Here is a 25006-nt window from a genome sequence, read left to right as displayed (position 1 = left end):
GCATCGGTATAGCGGATGGACAGATAAATGAGCCTGCCTGCAGCATTTAGGACAGATTGAAGGAGGGAGAGTGAGAGGGAGACCGATTAGTAATGAATTACACTAGTCAAGACGAGAATGAATTAAGGCAACAACAAGAGTTTTGGCCGTGTCCACCAGCTGATTCTGGAGATGTTCTTGAGGTGCAGACGACAAAAGAGAGCAAGTGATTGGATATAGGGAACAAAGGAAAGATCTGAGTCAAACATGACCCCAAGACAGCGGGTGTGCTGCCCAGGAGTTATGATAGTACCACAGACTGAAATTGAAATATCAAGTTTAGGTGGATTAGTAGATGGGGGAAAGACAAGAAGTTCAGTTTTTGAGAGGTTCAGTTTTAGATACAGAGAGGACATGACATTAGAGACAGCTGCCAGACAATCACTGGTGTTTTGGAGTAAAACAGGGGTGATGTCAGCAGATGAAGTGTATAGTTGGGTGTCGTCAGCATAGACATGGTACTGAAAGCCAAATCGACTAATAGTCTGTCCAATGGGGACTGTGTAGAGAGAGAATAGTAGAAGACCTAGGACTGAACCCCTACATCAAGAGGAGGAGGAGAAGAAGTAGTGCCAGAGAATGATACACTAAAGGTGCGGCCAGAGAGATAGGCAGAGAACCAGGAGAGCAGTGTACTTAAGGCCAATTGAGTGGAGCATGGTGAGGAGGGGCTTGTGGTCTACCGTACCAAACGCTGCAGAGAGATCCAGTGGAATCAGTAGAGAATAGTCGCCATTCCTTTTTGCTGTCAGGAGATCGTTAGACCCTTTAGTAAGGGCAGTTTCTGTAGAGTTAAGAGGGCGAAAGGCAGATTGTAAGGGATCATGAAGAGAGTTTTCAGAAAGATTGCTTATTAAGCAAGAGTAGACGAGACGTTCTAGGAGTTTAGAGATGAAGGAGAGGTTAGAGACAGGTCGATAGTTGGCAACATAGGTTGGGTAAAGTGATGTTTTTTTTAGTAGTGGGTTAGAACAGAATGTTTGAAACAGGACGGAAAAATACCAGAAGAGACAGAGGTTAAATATGACAGTAAGGTGAGTAGTGACAGCCGGGGTGAGGGACTGGAGGTATAAAGGCCTTGTCCCACGAAAAATATTCGACACTTTTGTAATTGCATATAATTAAAGATTTAGGGGCATATATATTAAGACTGGCATTTTAGGCGCTGGTCTAAATAAAGCCTCATAGCTGGCGGAGGATCCACTGAAGTTATGAAGTGCCGCCAGCCTCTCCATAACTTCAGCGCATCCAGCACCAGTTCTAAATGTAAGACAGCTTCCAAGCTGTCTTACATTTAGACCTTTTTCTACCGGCCCGTCCCCTTCCCTGCCCAGGCCACGCCCACAATTTTAGATCTGGCGTGAGCAGGGCGAAGTCACAGATAGCGGCACAACAGTTAATTTAGGCGTATTTCAGTATAATAAATCCCCTTAGTATAGCCAGTTATTCAATAAAATGAATCTGTACTGTGCCACCTGCTGTTTGTTCTTTTCCTTATTCATCTGTCCACCTAAGTAACATCTCTGAGGTGAACACACCTCCTCAGTTCCATCCTTCAACTGAACCAATATCCAAAAGCCACATAAACCCTGTTTTTGACCTGTTTCCTAAAATGTAACTTTAATTAGATTTAATAAAATGTTTTGCCCTGAATAATGTGATTTAAAAAATACAATCCCTCTCAGTTAATTTCTCATAGTAATCAGTAGTATAGTAGTGACTGATCTATAATACTCCAGGAGAGTGTTAAGCATTATCCGGTTGGAACACCTGCTACAATCTACCACTGGCAGAGTTATACCTGCCACCCATATTATAGATCAGTCACTATTGATTACTATAGTATCGGCATTTCTCCCGTGCATCCCCCATACTCTGGAACTCGCTACCCCAACTTATCAGACTCTCACCTACATTGGAATCCTTCAAAAGAAACCTGAAAACCCACCTCTTCAGACAAGCCTACAACCAGTGACCCTGCTGCCTCTATACCGCCATGACCAACTTAACTCGCACCTACTGTGTCCTTCTCCCTTACCATGTAGATTGTAAGCCCTCACGGGCAGGGCCCTATCTCCTTCTGTACCAGTTTGTAACTTGTCTTGTTTATGATTAGTGCAATTGTCTGTATTATGTATGTGCACCGCTTATCATATGTACAGCGCTATGGAATGAATGTATGAATAATATAAGAAATTAACTTCAAGGCATTGTATTTTTTAAATAACATTATTCAGGGCAAAACGTTTTATTGAATCTAATAAAAGTTACGTTTTAGGAAACTGGTCAAAAACAGGGTTTATACAGCTTACCTATTGGTTCCTTTGACATCGAATATACCCTGGGCCAAATACTGGGTCTATATATATTTTTCTTTGTCAATCCTTCAACTGCAAGCAGCCATATCAACTGTTAGAAGCTATGACAGTTACAGGGAGAGAGCTTCAGCAGAAAGGATATGCCCCCTAAGAAAAGGTCCCCCCCCCCCCCTTACCTAGCTGCCAGCTAGATACACAACACAGAAGGGTACTCCCTAGTATAATATCTCTGGTGACAAACAGTAGGCCCCTGCAATAGTGAGCTCCCTGACAGAGGGTGTTGCGCAATCCCGGGCGCAACACCAGAAGAGAGTGAAGTTCCTTTTCATTTGTTTACACTAATCATGGAATAACCCCTTTAAAAGTCATCAAATTAAATAGTGACAGAAATGCTGATGTCAGCGGTGTGTCACTCATGAGCTAAAAGTAAGTGGTTACTGAGAACCACCATCATAATCATTGCAGCCCAGGCCTCGAATAGAGTCACATCTACCTGAGAAGAGTCCTGGTTATTCCTAATCTCCTGCTCTCCCCCCATCTGCTGATGATTGGCAGTTCTCTCCTAGAGAGAAAGGGAGAAAACTAGGTAGAAGACTGTCAGTCATCAGCAGGTGGCAGGAGAGCAGGACTTCATGAATAACCAGGACTCTTCTCAGGTGGCCGGGACTCTTCTCCAGGCCCAGTCTGCAATGATTGTGATGTTGGTTCTCAGCAACCACTTACTTTTAACTTTTAAATGACAGACCGCCGAAATCAACTCACCTGTCTCTACTTTATGCTGCCGTTAGTATGGGCAGCATAAAGGTGATGACAGGTTCCCTTTAAAGTCGCTGTCGGCTTTATTTATATTGATGACCTATCCTCAGGATAGGTCATCAATATGAGATCGGAGGGAGCCTGACTCCTGGCACCCCCGGATCAGCTGATTGAGGAAGCAGCAGGGCTCACCAGAGCTCTAGTGAGCACTGCGGCCTCCTGACAGTATACCAAGCACAGTGCCACGGACGTCCATTGGATAGCGGCGGTGCTTGGTATTGCAACTCAGCCCCGTTCACTTGAATGGGATTCAGCAGTGCATAAATATCAAAATCCACTTTTTACGTAGAGATGACCATAAAATATATGATAGCTGTTGATCAAAAAGCTATTTACTGCTTAATTCCCCTATAATGGAAATATTCGAAGAGAGGATAAGTTGCTCCCAGACATGTATGCCACCACTTTTCTTAGTGATAATCAATATGTAAATAAGCAGTTAAGTGTACTGAGAACAAATCCAAGTCATTCTGTGCACCATTCATCCTCCTGCTTCGTCTGCCAGCCCCTCCTTCTTCTTATTGAAGGACATGGCCAGGTTCCTGGATAGTCTTCTTGCCTGCCCCTGGGGCTGACAGAGATAGCCCCTCTGGGACCCTCACCTATCTCTAAAATGGGGCCCCCAAAACGGACGAGGGAGCAGAACGCAGCCACCCTTCTTTCACTTCTATGGGAATGCCGAAAATAACTGAGAACTGGCTCAGCTATTTCCAGAACTCCCATAGAGGTGAATGGAGAGGTGGCCATGTTTGAGGGGTGTGCTCTCTATTCACTTCTATGGGAGTTCTCGAAATAGCTGAGCATGCTTGTTCAGCTCTTTTCGGAACTCCCGGAGAAGTGAATGGAAAGCATGCTGCACATGCTCATTGCTCCTTCGCTTTGGGAGCCCCGTTCTAGAGGTGGGACCCACTTCTATCTGACATTGGTGGCATATGCTACAGATATGTCACCAATGTGTGAGACGGCTAACCCCATATGCCAGGGCCTCTCACACACAATGTACTTACCTCGTTCCCCGGCACCGGCCGCTGCTGCATGTCCCCGTCATGCGGATGAAAACATCCGTCGTTGGGGGGGGGGGGGGGGGAATTGGGCAGGCGGTGACAAGAACGAGCCTCCCTTGCACCGCGGTGACGCTAAGGAGGCTCGTCCCTGTCACCGCCTTTTATAGGTTGCCCCCCCCCTCCGACGCTGGATGGAGCGACGGCCGTGTGGGCTTCAGAAGCAACGCGGATGCCGGGGAGTGAGGTAAGTACATTATGTGTGAGGGGTCCGGGCATATGGGGGGGCATTTCAGGGGTTGGATAACCCCTTTAATATATCTCCAATATTTTAAGTAAAACAGACATGTCGGACGACGATACTCTGTAATGCATAATTTGCTGCATTGTTTTTTCTTGCTTTATTCTTACAATAGAAGTTTCTATGAGGAAAGGGTAGTAGATGGTTGGACTACATTTTACTAGATTAGACGGAGGCCTTGATGTTTATCTCTCTGCGATAAAATCCAGTTATACATAAAGGCGATAGAAAACTAAAATGACAAGCCACAGATTTAAATAAACTTTTCTTTCCTGAAAAGTTTGCATTTCTAATCACTTTATGATATCACTTGGTTAAATGTCAGCACTGATTAGAATATGTGATCTGAAGTACAAAAAATGAAAACCGTCTCCCGCCCAAGTAAGGACGGGAATTTTTTTTTATTTCTAAGACATCACTGAAGGGAATAGAGGAAGCTTTGTACCTTGAATGCAGGAATAAATTGTGAGAGAAGCAATATTCCAGAAGAGATTTGTGTTCTACTTGAATAAAGAGCATCATTTGCTGATGGTTAAAAGTTACAGGAGATTGTGCTGCACGGGTATTAGCGGCAGAAACTCATTATCATATATCCTGAGCCACCAGAGACATAATATCATATTACGGGCACTTTATACCATATAAATAACAACTTACAGAAATAAAAGAGATGCAGACATAGACTACCATTAGAGTTGAAGAAAATGTCACTGGCATCAGTTATAAAACCTAATACAGGCTGAAAAATAGGGAATGGAGGGGGGCACCAAAACCAAAATGGTTCACCTCACATGGTGCAGATTTGCTCCTTTAGGCCGTTCTTCTTTAGGAAAAATCCAGCCAACACCGATACACTGCATTATGGTTAGATTGGAAGATTGATGCTGCTCTACGCTTTTTAATGGTCTGGGATGATTTGCCACGCAAGTATTGGGAACAAATTAAACATTCCTGATAATTGCCTGATTTTGCATTTACATGCAGCAATCATCTCCTCTGTATGGGACAAGTGATCGTTACTGACAACAGCCCAGAAATGGTGATCTTGGCTGCCGGATGAAAGATATGATCACATTATGAATGACCGTTTGCTTGTTCATTGGGTAATCACCAGCACCTTTACAGAGAGCAATTATCGGGAAGAGTTTGTGCAAATACTTATCGCCAATAATTGACGCAATAATTGGTCCATGTAAAAGGACCTTAAAGGGGTTCTCCGGGCTCTTAATATTAATGACCTATCCTCAGGATAGGTCACCAATATCAGATCGGCGGGGGTGACACCCGGCACCCCTGACGATCAGCTGTTTGAAGAGGAGGCGCGCGATCGCTCCCATACACTTGTATAGGAGCGATCCGTCTCATTGAAATGAATGGGACGGCTTAGGTGTAATTACACCTGCTCACCGCTGCAGAGACGACGGCGAGAAGGTAAACAGTGAAGAGGAGGCAGCGCTGGCACGGCGCAGGCCTCCTCTTCAAACAGCTGATCGGTGGGGGTGCCAGGTGTCGGAACCCCACCGATCTGATCAACAATATTAAAAGCCCAGAGAACCCATTTAAGGCTTTATTCACACGTCCAGTGGCGTGCCTAGAAGGAAGGGAGGGGGGGGGGGGGGTCCGCCCCGGGTGTCAAGCTGTAAGCTATACAGGAGGGTGCGGCCTGAGCAGCAGCGCCCGGCCCAATGTCTCTGCAAGGAAGGATGACATCATCACCATTTGACCAGTAACATATTGATATTACTGGTCACATGGCTATGAGGTAATAATTTATAAAATGTCCTTTCTCTCTATCAGGAGTGTTGCTGCAGGAGAAGTTTGCCATAATTGTGGAGGTTTTTGTGAAGATTACATCAGCAAAAGGTGACAGCGGCTGTTATGCTATTATACTGTAAGCTACTGTATAGTGTGGGGTGCTGTATACTGTGCTGTATATTGTGGAGTGCTAAACTGCTCTGCTGTATACTGTGGGGTGCTGCATACTGTATACTGTGGGGTGCTGTATACTGTATACTGTGGGGTGCTGTATACTGTATACTGTGGGGTGCTGTATACTGTAGGGTGCTCTATACTGTGGGGTACGGTATACTGTGGGTACTGTATACTATGGGGTGCTATACTGTATGCTATAGGATGCTATACTGCATACTGTGGGGTGCTATACTATGTATTGCATACTGTGGGGTACTATATACTGTCGGGCGTTGTATACTGTGGGGTGCTGTATACTGTGGGGTGCTATACTATATATTGCATACTGTGGGGCACTTGATACTACACTGCGTGCAGAATTATTAGGCAAATGAGTATTTTGACCACATCATCCTCTTTATGCATGTTGTCTTACTCCAAGCTGTATAGGCTGGAAAGCCTACTACCAATTAAGCATATTAGGTGATGTGCATCTCTGTAATGAGAAGGGGTGTGGTCTAATGACATCAACACCCTATATTAGGTGTGCATAATTATTAGGCAACTTCCTTTCCTTTGGCAAAATGGGTCAAAAGAAGGACTTGACAGGCTCAGAAAAGTCAAAAATAGTGAGATATCTTGCAGAGGGATGCAGCACTCTTAAAATTGCAAAGCTTCTGAAGCGTGATCATCGAACAATCAAGCGTTTCATTCAAAATAGTCAACAGGGTCGCAAGAAGCGTGTGGAAAAACCAAGGCGCAAAATAACTGCCCATGAACTGAGAAAAGTCAAGCGTGCAGCTGCCAAGATGCCACTTGCCACCAGTTTGGCCATATTTCAGAGCTGCAACATCACTGGAGTGCCCAAAAGGACAAGGTGTGCAATACTCAGAGACATGGCCAAGGTAAGAAAGGCTGAAAGACGACCACCACTGAACAAGACACACAAGCTGAAACGTCAAGGTTTTATGGACTGATGAAATGAGAGGGAGTCTTGATGGGCCAGATGGATGGGCCCGTGGCTGGATTGGTAAAGGGCAGAGAGCTCCAGTCCGACTCAGACGCCAGCAAGGTGGAGGTGGAGTACTGGTTTGGGCTGGTATCATCAAAGATGAGCTTGTGGGGCCTTTTCGGGTTGAGGATGGAGTCAAGCTCAACTCCCAGTCCTACTGCCAGTTTCTGGAAGACACCTTCTTCAAGCAGTGGTACAGGAAGAAGTCTGCATCCTTCAAGAAAAACATGATTTTCATGCAGGACAATGCTCCATCACACGCGTCCAAGTACTCCACAGCGTGGCTGGCAAGAAAGGGTATAAAAGAAGAAAATCTAATGACATGGCCTCCTTGTTCACCTGATCTGAACCCCATTGAGAACCCGTGGTCCATCATCAAATGTGAGATTTACAAGGAGGGAAAACAGTACACCTCTCTGAACAGTGTCTGGGAGGCTGTGGTTGCTGCTGCACGCAATGTTAATGGTGAACAGATCAAAACACTGACAGAATCCATGGATGGCAGGCTTTTGAGTGTCCTTGCAAAGAAAGGTGGCTATATTGGTCACTGATTTGTTTTTGTTTTGTTTTTGAATGTCAGAAATGTATATTTGTGAATGTTGAGATGTTATATTGGTTTCACTGGTAAAAATAAATAATTGAAATGGGTATATATTTGTGTTTTGTTAAGTTGCCTAATAATTATGCACAGTAATAGTCACCTGCACACACAGATATCCCCCTAAAATAGCTAAAACTAAAAACAAACTAAAAACTACTTCCAAAAATATTCAGCTTTGATATTAATGAGTTTTTTGGGTTCATTGAGAACATGGTTGTTGTTCAATAATAAAATTAATCCTCAAAAATACAACTTGCCTAATAATTCTGCACTCCCTGTATAGGGTGCTATACTGCATACTGTGGGGTGCTATACTATATATTGCATACTGAGGGGTACTTTATACTATAGGGTGATTTACAGCATACTGTGGGGTGCTGTATACTGTAGGGTGCTGTATACTGTGGGGTGCTATACTGTATGCTATAGAATGCTATACTGCATACTGTGGGGTGTTATACTATGTATTGAATACTGTGGAGTACTATATACTGTGGGGCATTGTATACTGTGGGGTGCTTTATACTGTGGGGTGCTATACTATACATTGCATACTGTGGGGTACTGTATACTATAGGGTGCTTTACTGCATACTGTGGGGTGCTGTATACTGTAGGGTGCTTTACTGCATACTGTGGGGTGCTGTATACTGTGGGGTACTGCATACTATAGGGTGCTGTATACTGCATGCTGTGGGGTGCTGTATACTGTTGGGTGCTATACTGTATGCTATAGAGTGCTTTACTGCATACTGTGGGTGCTGTATACTATAGGGTGCTTTACTGCATACTGTGGGGTGCTGTATACTATAGGGTGCTATACTGCATACTGTGGGGTACTGTATACTATAGGGTGCTATACTGCATACTGTAGGGTACTGTATACTATAGGGTACTTTACTACATACTGTGCGGTGCTGTATACTATAGGGTGCTGTATACTGTGTATTGCATACTATGGGGTACTGTATACTGGGCGATATTATATACTGTATAATGTGGGGTATTACACTGTATACTGAGGAGTGTTGTACGCTATACACTATGAGGGGCTGGGGGTGTTATACAATAGACGTCAATTCAACAAATCAGACCTAGATAATTGAAGGGTATTAGGTTCTCCTAAATAAGAACTGGCCCCCCTACGGCTGATAGCCCTCAATTTACATTTATCCTATAATCTGTAATAATAATTCCACTCTATTTCATTAAAAGTCCTCTGACCACTAAACACCGGCGAGCTATTGTAGTGTATTATTCTGTGTTCACTCCTGCACCAGGGATGTGGTTCTGTGCATTGTCACCACTCGTCCCTCTATTGCTTCCTTTTCATTGATTAATCGCATTGATCATATGGTTTAGGGCCAGCACCGACGATAGCTGTCCTCTAAAATCGCTTCATACGCTGTCCCCAAAATGTTTGCCAGATCCCTGGCATCCTTAGGGGTAATGGGCAATGACACTATATACGTGGCATAGTTTTCTTTAATATTTACCAGAAAAAAATATGGGGCACAATGCGAAAGAGGGGACGGTCTTGGCAAATGGACAGAGGAGGCCCAAGATGGGTAAACAGCCCCCGGGACTATGATATACTTAATCCGCCCCTGGTGCCCGCTCTGATAAGCCAGGGAGCGCGCTCACGCCTATCTCACTTGTATGCTCGCTGCCGGCCGCCGCTCACCTTCCAGGTGGGAAAACCTCCCATCTTCCTTGTAACCGCTTGCTCCAGTGCTCCTGAGCAAGAAAACGGCTGTGCTGTGCGGCCTGTGCCTTCTAGTGAAGTGACCACCTCACCAGTGTTGTGTGTGTCTGCAGATACACTGCCGCCAAGCTGAGCCTGCAAAAAGCACTGCGGTGTGTGGCAGTTAGGAGTGGTGCAGACAGTCACAGTGGCACTGTAGTGTGCGGCAGTTAGGAGTGGTGCAGACAGTGGCACTGTGGTGTGTGAACTTGAATCCAGCCAACACTCGCTGTGTTACCTGACGTTGCAACAGAAAGGAGCGTCGCTCCACGTAGGCCAGTGAAAAAATTACAGCAAACCGCCAATATGTTGCAAAATGTTATTCTTCTTTATTTCATTACTCAATTAATTGTTTCATATAACGCGTTTTGGCACATAGCCTTTATCAATGATAAAGGCTATATGCCGAAACGCGTTATATGAAACAATTAATTGAGTCATGAAATAAAGAAGAATAACATTTTGCAACATATTGGCGGTTTGCTGGAATTTTTTCACTGGCACTGTGGTGTGTGGCAGTTAGGAGTGGTGCAGACAGTGGCACTGTGGTGTGTGGCAGTTAGGAGTGGTGCAGACAGTGGCACTGTGGTGTGTGGCAGTTAGGAGTGGTGCAGACAGTCACAGTGGCACTTTGGTGTGTGGCAGTTAGGAGTGGTGCAGACAGTCACAGTGGCAGAACAGTGTGCAGACTAGAGAGGTATTTTTTCAGTTAAAGGCCTTGCTGCCTTGAATTTTCAATGGGGGAGGGGGGTAAGGTGTTGAGGAGTCACAAGGCTGCTGCCAGCCAGTGCCAGTGCAGAAATTTACAAGGGGCCCAAATATGGATGGGAAAGGACCAGGCTTATTAACCTGTAGGATACCAGTGCCGTACCTGTAGGGCACTGCAGGACGTGACTTGAGTCCTAATGCTTTACAGGTATGGCAGGCTGATCGGGCAGGTGCAGGAGCTGTGCCCGTCCGATCAGCGGCACGGGTCCGACTGTCACTGACAGCTTAACCCCTGCTATCAGGGCAGGGTGCACCGACATGAGTGAAAACTCGAGCCCGCTCTATAAAATATAACATGATCCATCCCGTCAGGTGAACCTGTAAAAAAAAAAAATATATAAAAGCTGTGCAGCCGTTTTTTCTTCACCATCCTTCACAAAATGTGTAATACCAAGCTTACATTGTATTTTCATGGTGACCGATCCCCTTAAAATTTTCCTTTACCAGCAATTTTCTATTTACTAGCGATAAAAAATGTTATTTCAAACTAAATAAATATTTCAGTATATTTAAATGTAAAAATAAAGTTTCTTATGGTTTCGGCGGGGGGAAGGGGGGTGCCAGAGAAAGTACCCGCCCCGGGTGCCAAATACCCTAGGCACGCCACTGCACATGTCAATGTTTTTGTCAGTGATTTTCATCAGTGGTTGTGAGTCAAAACCAGGTGCAGCTCTAAACACAGAACAGGTGTAGACCTTTCCCTTATACTTTATCTTTGTGGCCTAGTCCTGGTTTTGGCTCACAAACACTGACTGTGTGAATAAGACCTTAGGCCTCCGTCTGGATTCTTAATGGCTGTGAAAGAACACAGTCTACATCAGATCGGGAACAACAAGGGCCAGCCTAAAAACCTGGAGTGATACATGGATAAATGTGTACCTACTGGGGGTCATTAACTAAGACTGGCTTAGAATTTCCCCTTCGCTGCAATAAGATTCGGCTAATTTATGGCAAAGTGTGCGTCAAGGTGTTGGCGGAAAAGTACTCCAGCCGGGGGCTGGTCCAGTATTTCCGCCACATGATTAGGCACACACCTCGTCATAAATTAGGCCTGTCTTCTGCCAGTAAAGGCAGCACAAAAAGAGAAACAAAGACTTAAAAAAGCCTGTCTTTGTAAATGTGGTGTTTGAAGACCGTTTCCTCCGGTTTGTGCCCCCTTTATATTTTTGTGATTCACTGCATGCTCTGGGTGTGGCTTTTTTTAAAGATGTTTTCTCGTAGACATACAGTACAGACCAAAAGTTTCACACCCAAAAAAATGTAAAATAAAAAACTAAACCTCAAAAATATGCAGATGATACTAAGCACACTACTGATCGGTGCTCTGCAGCATGCACGCACACAGATCGTGCGTGTGTGCAAAAACTGTAGTATAAAAATTCACTACAGTGCTCTGCAAAATGCACGCACGCAGATGGTGTATTCGTGCAAAAACCTAAGCTGAAACTAACTGAAATTTATATATATACAGTACAGACCAAAAGTTTGGACACACCTTCTCATTCAAAGAGTTTTCTTTATTTTCATGACTATGAAGGCATCAAAACTATGAATTAACACATGTGGAATTATATACATAACAAACAAGTGTGAAACAACTGAAAATATGTCATATTCTAGGTTCTTCAAAGTAGCCACATTTTGCTTTGATTACTGCTTTGCACACTCTTGGCATTCTCTTGATGAGCTTCAAGAGGTAGTCACCTGAAATGGTCTTCCAACAGTCTTGAAGGAGTTCCCAGAGATGCTTAGCACTTGTTGGCCCTTTTGCCTTCACTCTGCGGTCCAGCTCACCCCAAACCATCTCGATTGGGTTCAGGTCCGGTGACTGTGGAGGCCAGGTCATCTGGCGCAGCACCCCATCACTCTCCTTCATGGTCAAATAGCCCTTACTTTCAAAGTTTTCCCAATTTTTCGGCTGACTGACTGACCTTCATTTCTTAAAGTAATGATGGCCACTCGTTTTTCTTTACTTAGCTGCTTTTTTCAAGCCATAATACAAATTCTAACAGTCTATTCAGTAGGACTATCAGCTGTGTATCCACCTGACTTCTCCTCAACGCAACTGATGGTCCCAACCCCATTTATAAGGCAAGAAATCCCACTTATTAAACCTGACAGGGCACACCTGTGAAGTGAAAACCATTTCAGGGTACTACCTCTTGAAGCTCATCAAGAGAATGCCAAGAGTGTGCAAAGCAGTAATCAAAGCAAAAGGTGGCTACTTTGAAGAACCTAGAATATGACATATTTACCTAGAATATGACATATTTTCAGTTGTTTCACACTTGTTTGTTATGTATATAATTCCACATGTGTTAATTCATAGTTTTGATGCCTTCATAGTCATGAACATAAAGAAAACTCTTTGAATGAGAAGGTGTGTCCAAACTTTTGGTCTGTACTGTATATAGGAAAAGAAAATGTGAAAAAACAAAACAAAAAAAACACCCCAAAAAACGCTTGTAAAAACCTCAAGAATTTCATAATGTTTTTTACAAGCCCAAAAAAAGGCAAGAAAAGACAGGGTATCGCATCACAAGAACTGTTGATTTAGAAGGAGAATTACTAGTCAATTATACTTGTATTTTCTGTGATACGAGCCATAGCTGTAGTAAGGCACGGCATTTATTTTCCATAGAACATCACTGTAATGGGATTTCTCTGTTTCTTAGCTTTTCTAAATGTGCTGCTGATTATAAATAATACTCGACTGCTATACCATTGACTTTTCCATCTGATCTGGTTAAAGTGCTGATAATAGGGACTCCCAGACCTAATCCTCCCCAAGCTCACAAACAACAGGTTGTGGAAAAGGGAGCCATGGAAACACTGCGCCCGTATCAAGCGGATGTAACCTAAACCGTGTAAGGCAAACAAATCTAAAATTTCAATGCATTATTTACCTAATCCCTAAGTGTGCGAGGCATGAATGGGCTTGGCAGCAGGGGCGTTGCTAGGATCTCAAAAGATCCGGGGCCCAAGCCCCAATGAATATTGCCTAATTCTCTAAGTCAACCAATTGCCCCCCCCCCCCCTCCTGCAAACACTAGCACTGAAGACATTTTACTGTACTTGCTAAACAGCTATACAGCAGCACGTACCTTTAACATCCAGGGCCTCCCAGGTGACGTCTCCTCTGATGTAGATCTTCTCTGTCATCATCTTCTCCATTCGGTCCGGACAACTTCTGTCAGCCGCCTCGTCTCTGCAGAGTGTGAAACACAGACATCTTAGCTTCCTCACTTTTCTCTACCCCCAAATACTATCCTGAAGAAAAATAAGTGCCCCCCTTATTAATAGTACTCCTCATAGTCCCAACAATAGTAATTCCCTTCTAGAATGCCCTCATTAGTAATACTGCCCCCTACAGTGCCCCCAACAGGGATAGTGCTCCCCAAGAGTGCCTCCATTAGTAGAAGAGCCCTCCGGTATTAATAATGTGCTTACAGAGCTCCTAGTAGAAATAAGGCCCCCCTATTGTTATCCCAGTGGTAATAAAGCTCTCTACAGACCCCTCAGTAGTAATAAGGCCCCCCATAGTGCTCTTAGTAGAAATAATGCAGATCTATAAGTCCCTCCTATAGAGCCCCCAGTAGTAATAAGAACGCTTGATGTATCCTAGATTTAAAATGTCCTCGCAGTGCCTCCAGTATTTATAATACCCCCTACTGTTATAATGCTCACCCTGAAGTGCCACAGTATTTATATCGCCCCCTATTGTTATAATGCCCACACAGTGCCCCCAGTATTTATATTGCCCCCTACTGTTACCCCCTGTAGTTATATTCCTCTGTTTACTGTCCTCAGAAATTATAATTCCTCAGCCCCTCCACCATACAGTCCCATGTAAATAACATTATTTCCCTCCTCTGCCATAGAGTCCCATGTAAATACCATCACACCATCTCTCCAGCACCCTCCAATATACAGTCCCATGTAAATAACATCACTCCACCCCACAGTCCAATGTAAATAACATCCCTCCCTTCAGCCCTAACATACAGTCCCAGTTAAATAATTACAACTGCCAACATTGCTCTGCCTCTCACACTGAGTAATCTACCCCTTCACTTACCTCTCCTCATGTAGCAGACCTCACAACAGCTTCTTACCAGGACTTCTCTTCACTGCTGAGCTGTCCTCTCTGCACTGGTCACATGATGGTGACATCATCACAGGTCCTTTTCAGCTACTGCATTTAGAACTGATCACATGGACTGTGATGTCATCACAGGTCCTTCAGCTCTCGCAGGGCATTAGATTCAATTGTATTGCCGTCCTGAGGATGGCAACACAGTTGGATCTATCTGGCAGGCAGTACATTCGGGGCCTGGGACAAAACATTAGGGGCCCAGGCCCTGAATGTTTTAACCTAGAAACGCCCCTGCTTGGCAGTATACAAAAAGTGTGCTTACAACACTACTGCATGCATATTATGTAGGTCTGACCGTATGTGTCTATATATATATAAAAAGGAAAAAAGTATGGCAGCACCGTCCTTGATGTAAACAGATGAAGGGTGCACCGGCCCAATATGGATATAAGCCAATCCAGATAGACAAAAAATGTTGAATGTTTTGTCAAGCTTGAGGAAGGCTCCTGTATAGAGCCGAAACGTCACATGACCTTTGTAAGTAAATAAAGTATTTTTCTATTTTTTATCCTTTGGAGTGCTGCCCGTTTTTACATTTTATATATATATATATATATATATATATATATATATATATATATATGCAATAAAACCCTTAAAGCGGTTGTTCGGCCTTTGGGGACTGGCAACCGCAGTCAGTTGTACCTGTTAAAAAAATCATACTTGTCTGTTCCCAGTAAGTCCATTCCAGCTCCCTGGTCCCCTTCATCAGTCTTTCAGCCCTGTAAACTTGCAAATTGATGAAGTCATGTGCACTGCTGCAGCCAATGAGTGGCCTCAGCAGTGACGAGTCTCCAAGCAGCACGTGATCCAGCAGTGACATGCCATTTGGGGACATGTCAGCGCTGAGGGCAGTCATTGGCTACTGCAAAGCACATGGCCCCGCCCCCGTCCGTCCAGAGTTTTACAAGACAGAGACCAGAAGACCACAGGGAGCCAGGAGGCGGAAAAGGGAGTCAGGGAGCATGAGAATGATTTTACAACAGGTACAACATGATGGGGTTTTGTCAAAAAAGTACAAAAAGCTAGACAAAAGCTCATGATTAATGTACAAAATGAAAATCATACATAATCTAGTGCATGACTGCCTCTTTCTAACAAACTCAGAACCAGTCCTGTACGTCACATGGATCCTGAGATCTCCCCATTCATTGCTCCAATTGTTCTGCTAGATTTATATCAAGCTGGCAGCTTAGGGAGCGTGTCCTTTCTCAGGGGATGTGTCCTTTCTCTTGCAGCTGGTGGCAGTTGAAGGATGGAACTGAGCACGTATGTCAATTTCTATGAGCTGGACAGAGAATTTAAAAAAAGAGCAAACAGCAGGTGGCGCTGTACAGATAGAGTTCAGTGAATAACTCAGTGGCTATAAAAAAAAAAAATAATTACATGCAATTATAAGAATATTCAGTTCCAGGTGCTGGTTTGAAAAATATAGAATATTTTTTTGTAGGACAACCCCTTTAAAGGGAACCTGTCACCGGGATTTTGTGTAAAGAGCTGAGGACATGGGCTGCTAGATGGCCGATAGCACATCCGCAATACCCAGTCCCCATAGCTCTGTGTGCTTTTATTGTGTAAAAAAAAACTATTTGATAAATATGTAAATATTAGGAATCTGCTCCGATGCTGCACCGGACTACATACAGTTCCTAGGTTCACCCTGTGACCACTATAAATTAATAAATTAAAAATAAAATAAATGTATAATATAGCATCACCATTGGTTTCTGAGAAACCAGTCTTGTAAAACCAAATGGATTCTACGTCTATGCGGAGGCGAGTTGTAAACCAGATCTGAGTCCGGCTAGGTCCTAGATGTATATTATGGGGCTTATTTATGAAACTGGTGTAAAGTAGAACTGGCTTAGTTGTCCATAGCAACCAATCAGATTCCACCTTTCATTTTCCAAAGGAGCTGTGAAAAATGAAAAGTGGAATCCGATTGGTTGCTATGGGCAACTAAGCCAATTCTATTTTACACCAGTTTGATAAATGACCCTCTATATCTATGGTGGTGCCACAGGGTTCAGTGATTCACTGATTTCCAATATATCTATCAGTCTGTCAATATGTGTAGATGATATATAGCTCTGTAGAGTAACTCACGTAGATAGATTGTAAAAGGGATTAAGAGGATTTGGGGGATCGAACTGAAAAGAGCCAAATTCATTCCATGTAGAAAAAGGTACGGTATGGGTTTACGCAGGCTCAGACTGGCCCACAGGAGTACAAGTCAATCCCCCAGTGGGCCCCTGAACAAGGTGGGCCCCTAGTCTCCCACCCCCTGGACAAGTGGCACATAACACAGTAGACTTACTGCACTACATACATGTATTCTTGTACAGCTCCTCAACCAGCCTATGTTCATATAAAAAAAAACTTGATAGATTACCCCCATATTCAATCATCTGGTAGCATCTTGCTGCTATGTGAGCAGGTAATATTTGAATGTATCTGTACGGTGGGCCCCCAAAATAAATATTACCGGTGGCCCAAGGCACCCCAGTCCGACACTGGGTTTACGATGAGAAATCCTATTTACCAATTACAAATTAAATAGTAAAACACTCGGTAAAACTGACACTGTAAGGGAATGGGAGATATTTATATAGCTGCCAACTGTCCTAAATTTGGCAGGCATGTCCCTGATTATCAGAGGCAGTCCCGGCAAATTTGTGCCGTCCTGGTCCAAAAATAGGCGGAGCTAACATAATTTTTACCCGATTTTACCAAGTGAAATGTTTATTTGTAGACCTGGCATCAGCAACCTCCAGCACACCAGCTGTTCGGAAACTACAACCCCCAGAATACTCCATTCAATTCTATGGGAGTTACAAGAACAGCCAAGCAAGTGTGCATGCTGGCGTGCTGCTGACCTTTGTTGTAGATGTAGACATTCGACTTAACTTTAGCAACCAGTGCCAGACAGCCGCTGCCAAGGCAAATAACACTGCGCCGTACCAAGTAGCCCTAACCATCTGGAGAATTTGGTTTATTACAAGGAATGTACTGTATCATCAGAAAATTACATGTTATTCCAATCATGTTTTTGGGTTAAATATATTTTTTATGTAAAAAAAACTGAACTGTTCCTGTTGTCACACTGAAGGGATTTTGCTACTCAAAGTTTACAGCAACTATAAGGCGCATTTAGGCCACTCCCATTCCTATGAAGGCATGCAAACCCTGACGGACAAGGCGCAAAAAAGCTTTAGAAAGTGTGTCAAACAGTTGGTAAATGAGTGGACGTTGACGTAAAAGAAGCTGACACTTCGTGTTTTATGCATTTTCTGTGGCTCTCTTTTCAGCTTTGCTGTGTAGACTATGTCAGGGTCGCCAGAGTCATCACATTATTATTAAGAAGGAGGAGTCAGGTCTTTGGTATGGTTGGAAGCCTATCTGAAGAAGAATAGGAACGCTATGCACACAGCTTCTCTGCCACTCATTAGTCTCCAGGGACAGCATCAACACCATCACGTCCTGGAGTCTTCTGACCATTAGCTCTCAGTTATTGCAACTGCCATAAACCACACACACCCTGCTACACCGTCTATACACACAATGCAGGAAACTTGTTTCAACTTTCAATGTGACCACCCCTGGGAAGGTAGCTTTACTACTGAATATGAGCAATTGTTGGTGCAACACATTTACCAACTGTTTGACACACTTTCTAAAGCTTTTTGCGCCTGGTCCGACAAGGGGAGCATGCCTTCATAGGAATGGGTGTGGCCTAAATGTGCCAAAATTTTGGAGTATTTTGGGGGCAAAGCTACACCAACTTATAGTTGATGTAAACTTCGAGTAGCAGAATTTTTGGCACACAGACAGAATTTTTGCCACCACTCTGTCCATCTAGCGTAAATCTGGTCCATGGACAGAATTTTTGGGTGAAATCTGTCCTTCTAGCATAAATCTGGTGCAAGATTTACAATATTCCACATTTTTAAAGGTCCATGCACTATAATAGTAAATTTGTCTAATATGAAGACATTAATTCATATCTTTAGACAGTCCAAAGTGCAACACTATTAGTAAATCAGCCCCAGTTTTGTTTTTGCAATTTGCGGAAAGGAAGGGGCGGCCCATTGTAGAAATGCCTATTCTTGTCCGCAAAACGGACAAGAATAGGACATGTGCTATTTCTTTTGCGGGGCTACAGAACGGAGCAACGGATGCGGACAGCACACAGAGTGCTGTCCGCATCATTTGCGGCCCCATTGAAGTGAATGAGTCCGCATCCGAGCCGCAAAAACTGCGGCTCGGATGCGGACCAAAACAACGGTCGTGTGCATGAGGCCTAAGACTGTGATTCGTATTGTTAGACAGTGTAAAGTGCGACAATACTAGTAAATATCACCTATTACATTTTATGTAATCAATAATAATGATACATATTCCTTTTTATAAGCAGGGCATTTTGTAATGGAACAATAGCAAAACGATCCAAAACTCGGTAAAATTGCAAATCTTCTCTTTATTTCAATTCATCTTGATGGGGCAATTGTAATATGGAAGTTTAGATGTACTGAAACAAAGAGAAGATTTGCAATTTTACCAAGTGCTGGATCGTTTTACTAGTCTTCAACAAGCATCCCGCACGACAAGTCAAATGAGGCAAAAGTGAATGTGCCATTATATCTCATGAAAGGTGTTTGGGAAATATATTTATAATAAAGTAATATTTAAGTATTTTCATTTTCTTAATTCGTGGAGAACATCTTTAAGGTACTGCACAGGATTTCCTTGAATTTGGCAGTGCAGATAGTGAAGAACTGGCCCAAAAATAATGAAAGGAGGAGGGCAAACGTGCAACCAGGCCTACTGTCCCAAAGAATGTGAAGACATGACTAGAACCAGAAAGATAGGGACATGTATTCTGTAGGACCCCCTTTCCTAGCAGCACCTCCTGATTGGCATTGTTAACATATTGGCACTAAACAGTCATGCATCTCTGCAGGTTGTTACACCTACTGGTAATGGTTTTACTACTTACAGGAATAAAGTAAACTGTGGGGAATCTCTGTGCTGCGGATCGAAACATAAAATGCCTGCAGAGATAAAACAGAAAATGCTGGCTTAATATTATTACAGCACACACAGGTGCAGCACACAGACAATGGCTATTCACATACCTAACAGGTCAATAGTCTTTTAATGCATTTTCATACCATACCCTACATTTCTCTCTTTGAAAAAACCTGTTTAATTTGGGGCTACCAGGTGGTCACTGTTATAGCAACTGCACAAACAGATTTTGTCATTGAGTTATTTCAGGACTTTATGCAGGAAAGGTTGCTCATATTAATGCGGGTGATACCAGTGTATAGAAATATCCCCAAATTGTGCCCTTTGTAGCGTCTCAGCTGTGACCTATAGATAAAGGTCTCGATTGGGAGACTCCTCTATATTAAATCAGAATGCTTTAATAGGGTATTTGAACCACTTTCTGTTGTAAACAGTTCAAGCTTCATTTTCTTTCAAAAGCAATAATGTTTTCTTTTTCTATTCACTTAAGGTACTTTGACACTTGCAGCAGAGGATTCCGGCAGGCAGTTCCGTCGCCGGAACTACCTGCCAGATCCGTCAAAACGTATGTAAACTGATGGCATTTGTCAGACGGATCAGGATCCTGATCCGTATGACAAATGCATTGAAGTGCTGGATCCGTTTCTCCGGTGTCACCCGGAAAAACGGATCCAGCATTTATTTTTTTTCCACATTTTTTGCAGTCTGGGCATGCGCAGACCGCAATGCCGGATCCGTTTTGCCGGAACACTCGGGCCGGATCTGGCATTAATGCATTTCAATGGGAATAAATGTTCCGGAATTTTGGACGGAGATAAAACCGCAGCATGCTGTGGTATTATCTCCGTCCTGAAAAGTCAAAAAGACTGAACTGAAGACATCCTGAGGCATCCTGAATGGATTACTCTTCATTCAGAATGCATTAGGATAAAACTGATCAGTTCTTTTCTGGTATTGAGCCCCTGTGACGGAACTCAATACCGGAAAAGAATAACGCTAGTGTGAAAGTACTCTTAGACGTATGAGGTTTTTTTTTTGTTTTTTTGTGGGACAAGTTATACATTCTAATGACACCATTTATATTCCATATGTTGTATTAGAAAGCTGCAAACATTTATTTATGTAGTACAATTGGAGAGAAAAAATGCGATCGCACCATTGTTTTACGGGTTTTGGTGGTCATTTATTATACTGAAAAATGCCTATATTAGGCGTATTTCATGCCTTTATTAGGCATATTTCAAGCTATCTGAGACTTCTCCCCATTCACTCCAGGTCCTCATTCCACCAAAGACATAATTTGCATATTAGGAACAGAGCCTCAGGAACAGAGCCTCAGGAACAGAGCCTCAGATCAACAAAAGACAAACAGCGTTTTAATCAGGAGAACCACAGCTAACAGGTGGATAGGGAGGCAATTGGTGACAGATTCCCTTTAAACCTACCACTTTGGTCTAGAAATGTTACTCCAGTTTTCTAAACTATCACCCCTATTGCAGTATTCGGCAGTCCTGTGGGCAAAAATGCCTTGTGGATGCTAGAGGTCAGAGGAGAATGGGCCGTCTGATTCAAGCTGATAGAAGAGCAACGTTGACTGAAATAACCACTTGTTACAACCGAGGTATGCAGCAAAGCATTTGTGAAGCCACAACACGCACAACCTTGAGGCGGATGGGCTACAACAGCAGAAGACCCCACCGGGTACCACTCATCTCCACTACAAATAGGAAAAAGAGGCTACAATTTGCACGAGCTCACCAAAATTGGACTGTTGAAGACTGGAAAAATGTTGCCTGGTCTGATGAGTCTCGATTTCTGTTGAGACATTCAAATGGTAGAGTCCGAATTTGGCGTAAACAGAATGAGAACATGTATTAATACAGAACAAGAAAATCGGACTGCACTCCAGATGAATCTTCAGAAAAGTGTATATTTATTCTCCCATATGGTGGCAAAAGCGACGTTTCGGCTCGTACATGAGCTCATGTACGAGCCGAAACGTCGCTTTTGCCACCATATGGCTGAATAAATATACACTTTTCTGAAGATTCATCTGAAGTGCAGTCCGATTTTCTTGTTCTATATATACACTCACCTAAAGAATTATTAGGAACACCATACTAATACGGTGTTGGACCCCCTTTTGCCTTCAGAACTGCCTTAATTCTACGTGGCATTGATTCAACAAGGTGCTGATAGCATTCTTTAGAAATGTTGGCCCATATTGATAGGATAGCATCTTGCAGTTGATGGAGATTTGAGGGATGCACATCCAGGGCACGAAGCTCCCGTTCCACAACATCCCAAAGATGCTCTATTGGGTTGAGATCTGGTGACTGTGGGGGCCATTTTAGTACGGTGAACTCATTGTCATGTTCAAGAAACCAATTTGAAATGATTTGAGCTTTGTGACATGGTGCATTATCCTGCTGGAAGTAGCCATCAGAGGATGGATACATGTTCTCATTCTGTTTACGCCAAATTTGGACTCTACCATTTGAATGTCTCAACAGAAATCGAGACTCATCAGACCAGGCAACATTTTTCCAGTCTTCAACAGTCCAATTTTGGTGAGCTCGTGCAAATTGTAGCCTCTTTATCCTATTTGTAGTGGAGATGAGTGGTACCCGGTGGGGTCTTCTGCTGTTGTAGCCCATCCGCCTCAAGGTTGTGCGTGTTGTGGCTTCACAAATGCTTTGCTGCATACCTCGGTTGTAACGAGTGGTTATTTCAGTCAACGTTGCTCTTCGATCAGCTTGAATCAGTCGGCCATTCTCCTCTGACCTCTAGCATCCACAAGGCATTTTCGCCCACAGGACTGCCGCATACTGGATGTTTTTCCCTTTTCACACCATTCTTTGTAAACCCTAGAAATGGTTGTGCGTGAAAATCCCAGTAACTGAGCAGATTGTGAAATACTCAGACCGGCCCGTCTGGCACCAACAACCATGCCACGCTCAAAATTGCTTAAATCACCTTTCTTTCCCATTCTGACATTCAGTTTGGAGTTCAGGAGATTGTCTTGACCAGGACCACCCCCCTAAATGCATTGAAGCAACTGCCATGTGATTGGTTGACTAGATAATTGCATTAATGAGAAATAGAACAGGTGTTCCTAATAATTCTTTAGGTGAGTGTATATATATATATATATATATATATATATACACACACACATATATATATATATATATATATATATATATATTATTTTTTTTCCTAGTTTTATTTTCCCCTAACTAAGGGCAACATCAACTAGTGACCCTGAGTATTGAACAGCTCCAGCTCTGGAATGATTATAGCAAAATCAACAAACAAAACAAACCAATAAGAGAACACACATATAAAATATATGTAATTTATTGAAACATAATCAATTAACATAGAATATAACACAAGGCACAAAGGTAGAGGAGGGTGAGACGCCCCATGTGGCGGGATCATAAACCAACACCCTCACAAATACCCGACTAACAGGGAAAAGGGTCACAGCCCTGGGTGTAAAGCCGCATGAATATGGGAAAACTGTAAGTTCACCCAAAGTAACATATAAACATATGTATGCTGCATGCAAGTGAGGAGTGAATATGGTCACACATAGCAGAGTTGCCCACCCTGAGTGGCACGGATGGCCGTCTGGAAAATGCAGATAGCCAAATATAAAGTGCATAAGGCAAGGCAAGAGTGCTATGTGTAAACAGTAACACTGAGGTAACAAACTAACCAAGCATAACAACGAAACATAAATTACCCATGGTATGCTGGAAGCCAGAGTCTGTGACCGAAGCTGTACCTCGACGCACGTTTCGCCTGGAAAGGCTTCGTCAGGAGCGAAACGTGCGTCGAGGTGCAGCTCCAGTCACAGACTCTGGTGGTACTTGACTAGATTATTTTGGTGGAAAGTATCATAATTTTGCAGCTCACAGTAAATACACAATTAAAGGGGTTGTACAAGATTCGAAAAACATGGCAGCTTTCTTCCAGAAACTGTGTTTCATTTACTGTAAGTGAATCGGGCTGGGCTGCAATGTCATACACAACCTCGGGGCAGGTGTGACGCTGTTTTCGGAAGAGAACAGTCATGTTTTCATAATTATATGCAACTATGTTAAGTTTTGGAAGTAATTATTCAGTTGGGGGAGATTTATTATAACTAAGGCTACATGCACACGACCGTTGTGTGTTTTGCAGTCTGCAAATCGCGGATCCGCAAAACACGGATGGCGTCCATGTGCGTTCCTTTAAGGCTGCGTTCACACGAGCGTGTCCGGATTAGTTCCGGATGCGTCCCGGTGTGTTGCGGCAAACCCGCGCGAGTAGGAATGCAATTGCAGTCAGTTTTGACTGCGATTGCGTTCCGATGTTCAGTTTTTATCGTGCGTGTGCAATGTGTTTTGCACGCGCGTGATAAAAAACCGACTGTGGTACCCAGACCCGAACTTCTTCACAGAAGTTCAGGTTTGGGTTCGGTGTTGTGTAGATTGTATTATTTTCCCTTATAACATGGTTATAAGGGAAAATAATAGCATTCTGAAAACAGAATGCTTAGTAGGTGATCAGTTGAGGGTTAAAAAAAATAAAAAAAATTAACTCACCTTCTCCTGTTGTTCGCGTAGTTCTCCCGGTCTTTAGTTCTTTAAAAGATAAACTATGGGCTAAAGGACCTTTGGTGACGTCAGATCACATGCTCCAATCACATGGTCCATCACCGCGGTGATGGACCATGTGATTGGAGCATGTGATCTTACGTCACCAAAGGTCCTTTGGCCCATAGTTCATCTTTTGAGAAGTAAAGAAGAGACCGGGACTTACGCGAACAAACGGAGAAGGTGAGTTAATTTTTTTAATTTTTTTTAACCCTCAACTGATCACTTACTATGCATTCTGTTTTCAGAATGCTATTATTTTCCCTTATAACCATGTTATAAGGGAAAATAATATAGTGAATAGACTGTCACCTAGCAACCATGCGTGAAAATCTCACAGCATCCGCACTTGCTTGCGGATGCTTGCGATTTTCACGCAACCCCATTCACTTCTATGGGGCCTGCGTTGCGTGAAAAACGCAGAATATAGAGCATGCTGCGATTTTCACGCAACGCATAAGTGATGCGTGAAAATCATCGCTCATCTGAACAGCCCCATTGAAATGAATGGGTCCAGATTCAGTGCGGGTGCAATGCGTTCACCTACCGCATTGCACCCGCGCGGAAATCTCGCCCGTGTGAACGCAGCCTAATAGTGCCTATTCCTGTCGGCAAAGCGCGGATAAGAATAGGACATGTTATATTTTTTTTGCGGGGCCACGGAAC

General features: G+C 43.3%; 1 protein-coding gene across 1 annotated transcript in view; it reads right to left on the bottom strand.

Annotated features, from left to right (window-relative positions):
- Window positions 1-25006, bottom strand: part of STPG4 (sperm-tail PG-rich repeat containing 4) — an 85418-nt gene that overhangs the window by 32390 nt on the left and 28022 nt on the right. The window contains 1 exon segment of the mRNA XM_040430184.1: window positions 19663-19717. Coding sequence (XP_040286118.1) covers window positions 19663-19717 — 55 coding nt within the window.

This window comes from Bufo bufo, chromosome 4, assembly GCF_905171765.1.
Source record: "Bufo bufo chromosome 4, aBufBuf1.1, whole genome shotgun sequence".
In the NCBI taxonomy this organism is placed as follows: Eukaryota; Metazoa; Chordata; class Amphibia; order Anura; family Bufonidae; genus Bufo; species Bufo bufo.
The sequence above is the reverse complement of the archived record's forward strand: the minus strand, read 5'-3'. Positions and strand labels throughout refer to the sequence as shown.